The sequence below is a fragment of the Phocoena phocoena genome, chromosome 1 (assembly GCF_963924675.1).
Source record: "Phocoena phocoena chromosome 1, mPhoPho1.1, whole genome shotgun sequence".
NCBI classification, from domain to species: Eukaryota; Metazoa; Chordata; class Mammalia; order Artiodactyla; family Phocoenidae; genus Phocoena; species Phocoena phocoena.
Window position 1 is genome coordinate 43,205,285 of NC_089219.1, and position 12,841 is coordinate 43,218,125.

At 33.5% G+C, this 12,841-nt stretch overlaps 1 protein-coding gene across 2 annotated transcripts in view; it reads right to left on the bottom strand.

The window, feature by feature from the left end:
* The window catches only part of NRDC (nardilysin convertase), a 92,016-nt gene that overhangs the window by 62,209 nt on the left and 16,966 nt on the right, over positions 1-12,841 (bottom strand). The window contains exons 2-6 of one of the 2 annotated variants that reach the window (XM_065891738.1): positions 6,682-6,994; positions 4,068-4,201; positions 3,085-3,154; positions 2,843-2,924; positions 1,849-2,002 (exon numbers count right to left, since the gene is read on the bottom strand). In XM_065891738.1, the coding sequence (XP_065747810.1) occupies positions 1,849-2,002; positions 2,843-2,924; positions 3,085-3,154; positions 4,068-4,201; positions 6,682-6,994 (753 nt within the window). The remainder of the gene's footprint in view (positions 1-1,848; positions 2,003-2,842; positions 2,925-3,084; positions 3,155-4,067; positions 4,202-6,681; positions 6,995-12,841) is intronic. The other variant, XM_065891747.1, reaches the window with a different exon arrangement.

Sequence of the window (12,841 nt, forward strand, 5' to 3'; positions counted from 1 at the left end):
AGGGATTGAATCTGCACCCCCTGAAGTGGAAGCGTGGAGTCTTAACCACTGGACGGCCAGGGAAGTCCCAGAGTATTCCTAATTTTCTAAGTTTATAGAAAAGATAAATTTGGGTATCATTTGCATTGCCTTTGTTAATTTCTTTTGTCTCTATTCTTTCATTTGTTATTTGGGAATTAAATGTTTAATTAGAGAAACACTGAGATCAAATATATGTGCTATAAGCATGTCCTTAAGTATATGATTAAAAAAGAGCTATAAACTAGTTCACTGAATGCAAGTAGACAGCCATATTTTAGATTAATGAAGAAAAACCACTAAGTTGTATCCTATTATAAATATTGTCATCAAAGTAATTGTATCAATTTTAATGGAATTTTGGCATTGTTTTAGGAAAAAAAGTTGTTAATTTGGGGGTTCAAGAACACATAAAGGGGCTTCCCTGGTGGCGCAGTGGTTGAGAGTCTGCCTGCCTATGCAGGGGACAAGGGTTCGTGCCCCGGTCCGGGAAGATCCCACATGCCACGGAGAGGCTGGGCCCGTGAGCCATGGCCGCTGAGCCTGCGCGTCCAGAGCCTGTGCTCCGCAACGGGAGAGGCCACAACAGTGAGAGGCCCGTGTACCGCAAAAAAAAAAAAAAGAAAGAAAGAAAAAGAAAAGAAGAACACATAAAATATTTATTTCATTGAAAATAATGGTATATACTTTCAACTTACAGGAATTTACCTAAAAGTTTTCTCAGTGTCAAATTAATCTCTTAAGGGATGAGACAATTTCTTTAAGAAAACTGGACCTTTGTCATGTTTTGAGATTTTTTTTTGCCATTTCTGTTTTGATTTTATGGCATTTTTTTCTATTAAAGAAAAACTGTGTTAATTCATTCAAGAAATATCAAGTATCTGCCAAATTCTTGATGCTGGAGATATATCAACAAAAAATAGTCCAAAATTTCTGCCCTCAGGGCTTATATTATACTGGTCAAACTTGAGATTTCTTTTTTTTATATTTCAATCTTATATTTATCTAGATTTTGGTATAAAGTGACTCCTTTTTTTCCAGCGTAGGCTTTGGTTTACAACCTTGTGATAGCAAAGCTCTACTAATGCCCTGACATAAACTTTCTAGAAGACAATTTTGCAGTGAGTGTCAAAAGTTCTTTTAAAAAAAGCTTTAAAAATATTCATGAAAATAGACAGAAATTTCACTCTTTAGAACTTAACTAAAAGAAATAATTAAGGATGTACACAAAGATTAGGATATTCATCATAGCATTACAATACTAGAAAACTGGAAACAATTCAACTGTCCAATAACAGATTACGGTACTTCTATATAATATGAATCATAAACAATCACTTAAAATCATGCTTTATAAATTATAAAATTATATGTAAAAGTGATATACCTTGTTTAAAAATATGAAAAGATATGAACAAGCTGATTCCATATACGAGTATAGATAGCTATATTCCAAAATATCAACCACAGTTAACTCTAGATTATGAAATTGGGAGCAATCTTATCTCTTTTTGCTTCTCTGTTTTTCCATATTTTCTACTAAATTAGAAAATAACAATTGCAATAATGAGTCAATAGAGACTATGTTATGTACAAAACTCAAAAGGTGTTTAAAGGGTTTCAGTTTAATCTTTAAAACAAAGACTAAGGATTACAAAACAAGAGCCAAGGCATATTTATAATTTGCTCTTTTCTCCAAATAAAGCATTGTGACAATTCTACAGAATTAGAACACTGCTCGAAAAGAAATACCATAGAACAATGACCAATATTTCCAATTGTAAGGTGGCATTAGATAATCAAAATAAAAATACATTTTGAGTTAATTACCTATCCAGGGCTTCTTTGAAGTACTTCCTCTGGACATCAAACTGAAAGACTGTACGTTCACAATCAGTTGAAGCATTATCACTACCCCCATGTTTCTTCAGGAAGGCGTCAAACCCATTCTCATCTGGATATTTCAAACTACCCATGAATACCACTAAGTGGAAAGAACACAAAGTCACATAACACAAAGATACAATGTTTTTATTAACAAGGATGAAATTTCTCATATGCAGAAAAAAAAAAAGAAAATATGTCATGAACAATGGTTACGTCTGGATAATACTTTCTTCATTACACTTCTGTTTTTGTAATTTTCTATAACGTTCATATATTACTTTTATTCTCAAAGCCTAAACATTTTATTTTTAATGAAAGAAACACATAATTTATTTGTGAAAAGGTTAAAATGTAAACACAGACATATAAGCAGATTAATTTCTACTGTAAAATCTCATGAGAAGTTTACCCTCAAGTATTGAATAGCTTAGAAAACCAGAACACAAAAAAATGAGTAATTTAAGTATCATAACTGTATAGCATTCACAAAGGTTTTACTTGGGTACATTCATAATTAAACTGAAGATTTTCTGTTTTATTTTGATATTAATCATGCCTTTTTATTTTCTGTATTTCTGATGCTTTGACATCCTGAGGCCTTGCCAGCCCTGGAAGAGACTGCCCCTCCCAAGGCTACAGCCTAAATTCCTAGAGGTTAGCAATTTTCTCCTGATTTGTTAGGCTTCCTGTACCTGAATAATAAAACCTACATTTTAAAATAGTTTTCTAAGTGGTTTCACTCTAATCTTCAAAATAAGTACACTCAAGGAGATTAAAATTAAGTCTTCCCCTATGATATCCACTAACATTTTTTCTTAGTTTTTCTCTTATTAAACAAATTATAATTCTACCAAACCAGTTACTTATCTTTGAAATCATTTCATTCAAATTTAGAGGGAAAAACACACCCGGGAATGATATTTTACAAAGATCTTACTGTGCTCCAAAAAGTGTGCCAGCCCTGGCAGGTCATCTGGATCAGCAAAACTCCCAACTCCAACACAAAGAGCCGCTGCAGACTGGAGTAAGTAGAACACATACAAATAAACAGTGAGTCAATCCTAAAGGAATAATATTATCATCTCATTTTAAAGATTCACTTGGAGATGGACTTTTTCCAATAGAAAGTAACAAAATTCTTTCCCTGAGAATCAGGAGGAGCAGCAAAGTGAAACTCACCAGAACTGTGTCAGTTTCACCCTGCTGCTCCTCCTCTTGCCATCCTGCCAAATGCTGAAGAGGTGCAGACCTAAGGAAAAAAGCAGAAACAGACAGAAAAAAGCGAAGGGGGACTGGCCAGCCCACCCAAGTATTATATTGTGCCAGCATTTCAAAGTTCTGGACCAAGTTTGTTTCCTGATTTATCAGATTTCAGAAATCTGCAGAAGTAATATACCTGAGTAGATTCTGTCTAAAGATCTCTAAGCAATTAAAGGCTCTCTGTGTTCAGTAACTCAGTTACTAGATGGAAACTTCTCAATATGTTACTCAGAAAATCTTGTTTTTATTAAAACAGGGCATAAAATAACAAGTCAGGAAAACATCTAACAAAGAAAATAAATAAATGGCTAAGAAAGAAAATCTTTAACTATTAAAAAACTACAGAACTAAACTTTAAAGAGGCTTTTTAGTTCTTCACTTCTTATTGAAGATATATAAAATACTTATTGGTTGATATTCTCGCAATACCTTGGGAAAATCAATTTCCAACAAAATAGATGGTCAGGAGGCATACCAAATTCTGCATTTAAAATGATCAGGGCATACCATTATATCATTATAAGTTAAAAGATACAAAAGGGGAGAGAAAAATAGTCAATTTGAATCCTTGAGGATAGAAAGTTGAATTATTAACTTTCCCAAATTTTACAAATGTCAATTTTAAAGGGCTAACAGATTCGATGACACAAGACTGTTTTGATAAATGGTTATCCTCTTAGAGGGCTTTTAAAAAATAGCATACACCTGGTATAAAGTCTAACCATGTGTCAGAGGAGAAAAAAAAAAAAAAGTACGTTTTTGGAAGAACCAAATAGTCTCACTTGATACCATAAATCCCATACTTAAGACTTAGGCACATAAACTCAGTTACAACATGAGGGAATATCCACTTCTTTAAGGCACAGTCTAACCTGTTCTGTGATGTTTAATAGATGCCTAACCTGCTTTCAGCTCCAACTACCCCATAAAGTTTTCTTGTCTCGACCAGCAGGGTTGAAGACATTTTTGTATAAGTTGACTTAAACCACAGTCTATCAGTCAGCTTTGACAACAGCAAAAACAGGCTCTGCAATTGCTAGAAAAGAAATTCATACTTGAGAATTATCTACCCAAGAAATTCATACTTGAAAAATTCATACTTGAGAATTGACTTAAGAAACGCCTAAACAAATCATAATTCAGCATATATCATACTTAAATTCCAATCTTGTTAATTTATCAAAGCTTTCAGATTAAGAACAATTTCCTTTTGAGAGGAAGAAAATAGATGGGATAAAAATGATAACTCAAAAGAGTAGTTAACTTGCTAATTAGGTAAAAGTTCTCCAAAAACCTCAAAATTTTTTCTTCCCACTACCCTTATAAATTCACATATTTATCTTGAACACATTTCACATTTTTCAAACAAAAAATCATAAAACCGCTGCAAACCCTATACTACTCTTAAGCCACCTCTTACCTAGACTATCTACGTTATTTCCCTTTTGTAGGCATTTATTCATTCAATGAATATAAATCATTTTCCCAGATCATGGGATCAAAGGAAAGCCTTTCACTCGTGTACCCACTGCATCTGACTCTAAACAATTCGATCTCTTCTTCAAATTGCATTAGGTTCCTCCATTCCTTTCTAATATCCAGAGAATCAGCTATCAATATCATATGAGGGAATATACCATACCAAGTTCTCAGAAAAGAAAGGCAGCATCTAAACCATTTTTTAAATGATCTCTAGAATGTGACCTTACTGCTTCTAGACAAGGTAACATTTGGAGTTTGATGCACTTAAGCAAGATAAAAAGGGGTACCCAAAATACTGGATGCACATATTCATTTGTCAAAGACGTTCACAATTTCTGTATAAATCTAAGACATTTTATTATATCTTGACAATAAAATTGGCTGTCAAAACAATTCTTAATTTAATCCTAGAGTTTTGCTCATCAGTTGATAGAAGGTATACAGAAGTCCAAAACACAGGAAAAGCTACAAATAGACAGACAGACATATAGAAAGAAACTTAAAGACAAGGAATATTCAGTTATGAAGTTATAACACAGTAAGTTTTGGAGCTAAAATGGACTTTAAAATTTATGTAACCTAAAAAAAAAAAAAAATTTATGTAACCTAATTCTCTTGTTTTAGAAATGAGAAAAAAATGAGAAAATGAAAAGGCCTAAGATCATTCAGAAAGATAGTGACAGACTCAGAATTAGAATTCAGGTTTCCTGACTGTCAATGTTCTTTCCATTTCTGACTTTTATCATTTCTTCCCTTCTATTATTCCTCTATTTGGAATTACTAGATCTATTTTAAATTAAAAGTGAACTTATTAATTCCCAATTTACTTACAAAGACTTTAGTATAGACTATCAGGTAGCATATATATATATATTTTTTTTTCCCCCCAGTGTTTTGGTTTTCATCCCTAAAGCTTTCCAAACTAAAACCACTTAACCTATCTTGCTCTCCCAAAACAGGCATCACTCACAATCTGAATAGCAAGGGCAAATAGCTTCTTTAAACATGACTCAATCCCTCTAACACCTCAGTGAAAGAATTGCCACAATCTTCTTTAGAAACAAAATATTTTTTTCCAGGAAGAGTATCTATCAAAGAATTTATTTAGGCCATATCTGCTACTTAAATCTCACATCTTCACACTTGGAGAGCTGACTTTATAGTATTATACATATGACCTTTAGATTTTAGTGTTAATAATCTGAACTTTAATTCATTCTTTGAGGACTGTACCATGTTGAATGCATTATCAATATTCAAGATACTAGCTTTAACAAACATTTGCTGATCAATTCCACTATAATAGCTCTAAAATATTATCCTCCAATATAGGTATTTCCTACTGCAAAATGGAAGCATTCTTAAAAAAATATCCAGAGAGGAAAATTATCTCTATCAAGCCCTACTTATCTATTCACCTATTGTCATTATATGTTTCACTAACTAAGCTCAACTCCCCATTTCTATTTCATTTCTTCCAATTTACTTATTATTTATTCAGACCTCTGGTGCTTCCTCATAAAAAGAGATAAATCACATTCAATTACCAAGACAGAAATTACCCAGACAGAAATTACCCATATGAGGACTCTTAGAACCCTAGGCCCAGGTGAGGACTCTACACTAGCCTTGTTCTTTTCTTATGCTTTTTCCAGTCTCTCCAAGGATGATACTCTCTCTTATTCCTCTATCCCAGGCTAAGAATTATGCGGATCCTCACCTCCAGGCATTTGTTTTTAAAACATATAACGCAGTCAAATACTACCAGTGATTACCTCTGAGAGTTATGGTTATGGGCAACTTTTATATTTTTGTTTTTCTTTATTTTCCATTAGCGTCTATAATAAGCATTTGTCACTTTTAAAATTAGAGCAAAACATTTTTTTAAATGTACTCTTTATACAGAATAAATATACCTTTACTAAGATCAAAAGATATATATTTCCTTTTGGCCATTAAGAGATAAACGTAAGTTTGGAACTTATCCCAAAGAATTCCCAAATTAGAAAAAGATATAACAGACATGATTCACACCTGTTTTTCAGTGGTTTTCTTTCTAGCTTCTGCCCTCTCTTCTAATTCTTCCAATTCATTATCCTCAGTATCAAGATCATCATCATCATGTTCATCATCATCATCAAACTCATCTTCATCATCAAAACCCTCTTCATCATCATCTTCTATTTCCGCTCCAGAATCTTCATCATCGTCGTCGTCATCGTCATCATCTTCTTCTTCCTCCTCTTCTTCTTCCTCTTCATCATCTGTTGCATCACCCATTTTACCTTCCACATTACTTAGGTCTGAAATCAAAAGTGCCTGCAAGCCATTTCGTAATTTGATGTATCTAAAAAAAAAGAAAAGAAAAGAAAAATCACAAAACATTTGAGTCAGCCATTCATTATACTATACCAACGCAAGTGATCAGCTCAGCAGAATTATTTTAAAAATCCAAGTACACACACACACACACCCAACACTATTTTTAAACTAATGAAAACTGGTTGATTGTGAGGAGAACCTCAAAAGCTTATCAGTTTCCAAGTATCTACAGGGAAAGGATGAGAGAGATGCTTCCCTGTTTGTATTTTCTAAATACAGGGAATCTACCCTGTTTGTATTTTTAATTTTGAACTATGAAAATATATTTACCTATTCAAAAACTAAATTTTAGAAGTTAAACATAGACAACAAACCCACCACCCAGCCTCCCTTACTATTTTTTTTTAGCTTATAAGTATTTAATAAACATTCTACCATACCAGAAGACCTACCCTAAAAGAGACATATCACTCAATATACAGAGCAGTCATATCAGCTTAAATATTGAATCAAAATCTCATTATATTTAAACTCTGTTGATTCTTTTTGGTACAATGTGTTTGATATTTTATACCAGTCTCCAAAGATGCTTTTATGAACTAAGAAAATGGCTACATCTCTAAGAAAAGTAAATCCCACAGACTAGTAGCACCGCTGCAATCATGACTATCCTAATTAGTAAAACTGTTGTGCCAGTTTGATGACCGAGTACCTATGACAAACTTCTCGCATTTATACTCATTCTTCAGTGTGTTAGTCAATAAACATAAACTTAGCAGCCTGAAGTGTATAAGATACATTAAGGGTAAAGAGAATAAAATCACATTATTCATCCTCAGGCACTCACTGTCTAGTACAATACAATAAAGCCAGTACAATACAGAATGACAGAGGTAAACACAGGATGTTAGAAAGAAGGAAGCAGTCAGGGAAGGCTTCTGAGATAAGGTACACTTAACCTGAGCATTGAAGATGGGAAAAAAAAAAAGTTTTCTAGCAGAAACTATAAAAAATAACATGCAACAAGAAAAGGAGCCTATGAGTCAAGATGGAAGACAAAACACATGGATTTATCTCCTTCCCATATCAAAAATCACATTTTAAAAAACAGCGGGCTTCCCTGGTGGCACAGTGGTTGAGAGTCCGCCTGCTGATGCAGGGGACACAGGTTCGTGCCCCGGTCTGGGAAGATCCCACATGCCACGGAGCGGCTAGGCCCATGAGCCATGGCCGCTGAGCCTGCGCATCCGGAGCCTATGCTCTGCAATGGGAGAGGCCACAGCAGTGAGAGGCCCGCGTACCACAAAAAAAAAAAAAAAAAGTTATGGTTATTTTTTGTTTTGGCTTTGTTTGAGAACAAAATCACAACAGACTTTGAAAATGTTAGCATAGGAAACCATAAACAAGACAAAAAGACAACCTACAGAATGGAAGAAAATAGCTGCAAATGATACAACCAACAAGGGGTTAATTTCCAAAATGTACAAACAGCTCATATAACTCAATATCAAAAAAACAAACAACTCAATCAAAAAATGGTCAGAAGACCTAAATAGACATTTCTCCAAAGAAAACGTACAGGTGGCCAAGAGATACATGAAAAGATGCTCAATATCACTAATTATTAGAGAAATGCAAATCAAAGCTACAATGAGGTACCATCTCACACCAGTCAGAATAGCCATCATCAAAAAGTCTACAAACAATAAATGCTAGAGAGGGTGTGGAGAAAAAGGAACCCTCCTACACTGTTGGTGGGAATGTAAATTGGTGCAGCCACTATGGAAAATAGTATGAAGGTTCCTTAAAAAAACTAAAAACAGAGTTACCATATGATCCAGCAATCCTACTCCTGGGCATATATCCAGAAAAAATGAAAACTCTAATTTGAAAAGATACATGCACACCAATGTTCACAGCAGTGCTATTTATAATAGCCAAGACATGGAAGCAACCTAAGTGTCCATCAACAGATGAATGGATAAAGAAGATGTTACACACACATGCACACATACACACACACACAGTGAAATATTACTTAGCCATAAAAAAAGAATGAAATACTGCCATCTGCAGCAACATGGATGGACCTAGAGATTACCATACTGAGTGAAGTAAGTCAGGGAGAGAAAGACAAATATTATATCACTTATATGTGGAATCTAATACAAATGAATTTATTTACAAAACAGAAACAGACTCACAGACGTAAAAAACAAACTTACAGTTACCAAAGAGGAAAGGGAGGGTGGGGAGAAATAAGTTAGTAGTATGGGATTAAAAGATACACACCACTATATATAAAATAGATAAACAACAAGGATTTATGTATAGCAAAGGGAACTATATTCAATATCTTATAGTAATGAAAAAGAATCTGAAAAATATATTATATTTATATATGTATAACTGAATCACTTTGCTGTATACCTGAAACTTACGCATTAATGTAAATCAACTATACTTCAATAAAAGAAAGAAAAGGATGCCATTACGCAGATCAGAAGTTTTTAGAAATTATTAGAAAACAACATGTGAATTTAATCAGATTAATGGAGAAAATAGAAAAGAGAACATGACAAGGTATTAGTTCTTCCCAAGAAAGTCTGAAAAAAAGCCTACACTACCCACTCCCACCCCACACACATACCTGAAGTCTATCCTTAGCAGCCTGAAGAAAGCAGATCAGGTGTATTATGGGCTAACTTGTGTTCCTCCAAAAGTCTTATGTAAAAAGTCTTAACCTCAGAATGTGACTGTATTTAGAAATAAGGTCTTTAAAGATGCGATTAAGTTAAAATGAGGCCATTAGGGTGGGCCCTAGTCTAATCTGACTGGTGTCCTGATTAAGAGGAGGAAATCTGGACACACAGACACTGGACATGCCCACACACAAATCAAAGAGCAGATGGGGAGAAAGCAAGAAGACCGTCAACTGCAAGCCAAAGGGAGAGGCCTCAGAAGAAACCAAACCTACTGACAGCTTTATCTTAGACTTCTAACCTCCAGAATTGTAAGAAAATAAATTTCTGTAGTTTAAGTCACTTTGGTATTCTGCTATGGCAGCCCTAACAAACTAATACAAGGCCATTTCTCTTTTCAAAATCCATCAATGGCTTCCCATCATACTTGGAATAAAATCCAAAATCCTTACCAGGGCTTAGAAAGCTCCACATAATCTGGCGCCCCACCACTTCTCCAAACTTCTTTCCTACTCCTCCCTCATTCTCTTTGCTCTGACCAAAACGTTATTGTTCTTTCTTGAACAACTGCTCCATCTCTTTCAAGTCTTTGCTAAAATGTCCCCTTTTCAAACACGCTTTCTCTGACGCACTAATATTGCACCCCAGTCCATCCCTATCCTCTTTTATCCTGTTTTAACTTTTTTCACACTATTTATCATCACTTGTTTTTGTTTTTTAGTTTTTTGGGGTTTTTAAAAACTTTTCTGTCTGCACCTTTAGAAAGTTAGCTCTGAGGGCAGGGCTTTTCTTTTTCTTCATAGCTATATTCCCAGCACCTAAGACATTGCCTGGCGCTTAGGAAACATTTAAGAAATATTTGTTGAATGAACAAAAGAATGTTAATGCCTAAAGGGGACCTGATACATGATAGATACTTAATATCTGCTAAATGAAACAAAATATCAAGTAGTTTTATAAAATAAATAAAATTATGTGTACACATATACACACTAAATGTACATAAAGGTATAGCAAAAGAACTAAAAGGATACAAACCAAATGTAACAATAATATATACATCTGGAGAGAGGAATAAAAGTAGAGCAAGATACAAGAACTTTCATGCTTTACTCGATAATTTCTACATATTTTTCAATCTTTTGTAATAAAAATACAATCACTTATTTGTATAATAAAAATAATTTAATGAAAATCCAAAACCCACTCCATAACAAATTAAGAACACACACACACACACACACACACACACCCCTTAGGTTTACAGAGAGTTAACTTCTACAAAATCATCAAATCCATTTAAAGATAGTTATGGACAAAATGCTCTCCATCAAGACTTCTATTCAGCACTGTATTAGAAGTCCTAGCAAATGAAAATAGATCCACAATATAAATAAATAAAATACATTTATACAGCAAAGATACTGAAAGCTAAATCAATTCATTGCAAAAATATACGATTACCAAGAGAATGCAAGAGAATTTAAAATATATATATATTAGTATAGTATGAAGAGTTCAGCAAAGCATCCAAATCAAGAACCATGAACGAAAATCATGAATTTCCTATATACCAAAAGTAACCAATTAAAATGAGATTTAAATAAAAGATCCTATTCACAAAAGCAAAAGAAACTATAAATATATATCTAATAATAACACCTTACATTTTAAGTGTATTAACTTATATGTCTTAACCCATTTAATCTTCATAATAACCCTAATGAGTTATTATTCCCATTTTATGGATGAGGAAACTAAAGCACACACACACACACACACACACACACACACAAAATAAAGGATTTTTATTTGCCCAAGCTTAGCAGGGATTGAACCCAAGTAGCATGGCACCAGAAGCCATTCTGTTCCTCATCCAACATGAGGAAAACTAGAAAATTTTACAGGAGAAAATAACAGACGTAACTAGTCATACCATGTCATTGCAATGGGAACTTCAATATTACAAAGATACAAATTCTTCCCCCAAATTAATCTATAAATTCAAGGCAATTCCAATTTTAAAATCCCAGTAAGTGTGTGTTTGTGTGTGTGTGTGTGTGTGTGTGTGTGTGTGTGTGTGTAACTTGGCATACTGATTCTAAAATTCATATGGACAAAAAAAACCCCCAAAAATGCCAAGAACATTTTGAAAAGGGAAAACGTGAGGGGGAACTGCCTTACCAATTATAAAAATAAATATTTTAAAGCAATTAAAATTAAAGAGTATACTGGAACAGGAACACCTACAGATCAATTTAAGAAAACAGGTTCTAGAAACAGAGCAATGTTTATAATATTGTTGCAATACTTTATTATAATTCAATAAATGATGTTGAAACAATAGATAATTCATTTAGGGAGATAAAATAGCCATCTCTATCTTACACCTAACACATATAAATTCACATAGCTTACAGAGCTAAAAGAAAAAAAATGTCTTAAAAGTATTTATGAGAAAATATTGCTATAATATTGGTATGAAGAACATTTATGCTAAACAAGATACAAAATCCAGAAGCTATAAAGGGCAGTGGGGGGGGAGGAAAGATTTCACTATATTCTAATTTAAAACTTTTCTAAAACAAAACATCATAAACTAAATCAAAGAGAATAGTACATATTGAGAGAAAAGAATAACAATATACACAAGTCCCTTCAAATCAATAAGAGCAAAAAACAAAAACTAATAAAAATAGGTTTAAAAATATATCCAAACATTTCAAGAAGAGATACAAGATGTCTAATAAATGAAATGATGCTGAACCTTAGCACAAATCAAAGATAATCAACTGAAAACAACAAAATATTTTTCATCCAGCAAATTAGCTAAATTTGTATTGCTATCCAATACTGACAAGGGGACAGGGTGTTCTCACACACTTGCTTATGAATCTCAGTAGGTACAGTATTTTTGTAGGAGAATATGGCCATACCTATTTTCTTAAAAATGTAAACTCTGCATACGTTTCAACCCAGTGATTTCATTTCTATATATCTTATAGAAATGTTCACACACATGCACAAATATATGTCAACAATGTTCACTGCAGCAACATTTGTGGTAGAGAAAAATTGGAAATCATCCAAATGTCCATATATAGAAAAATATGCAAATACATTATCTCATAGCCATACCACAGTATACTATATAGCCTTCAAGACCTCAT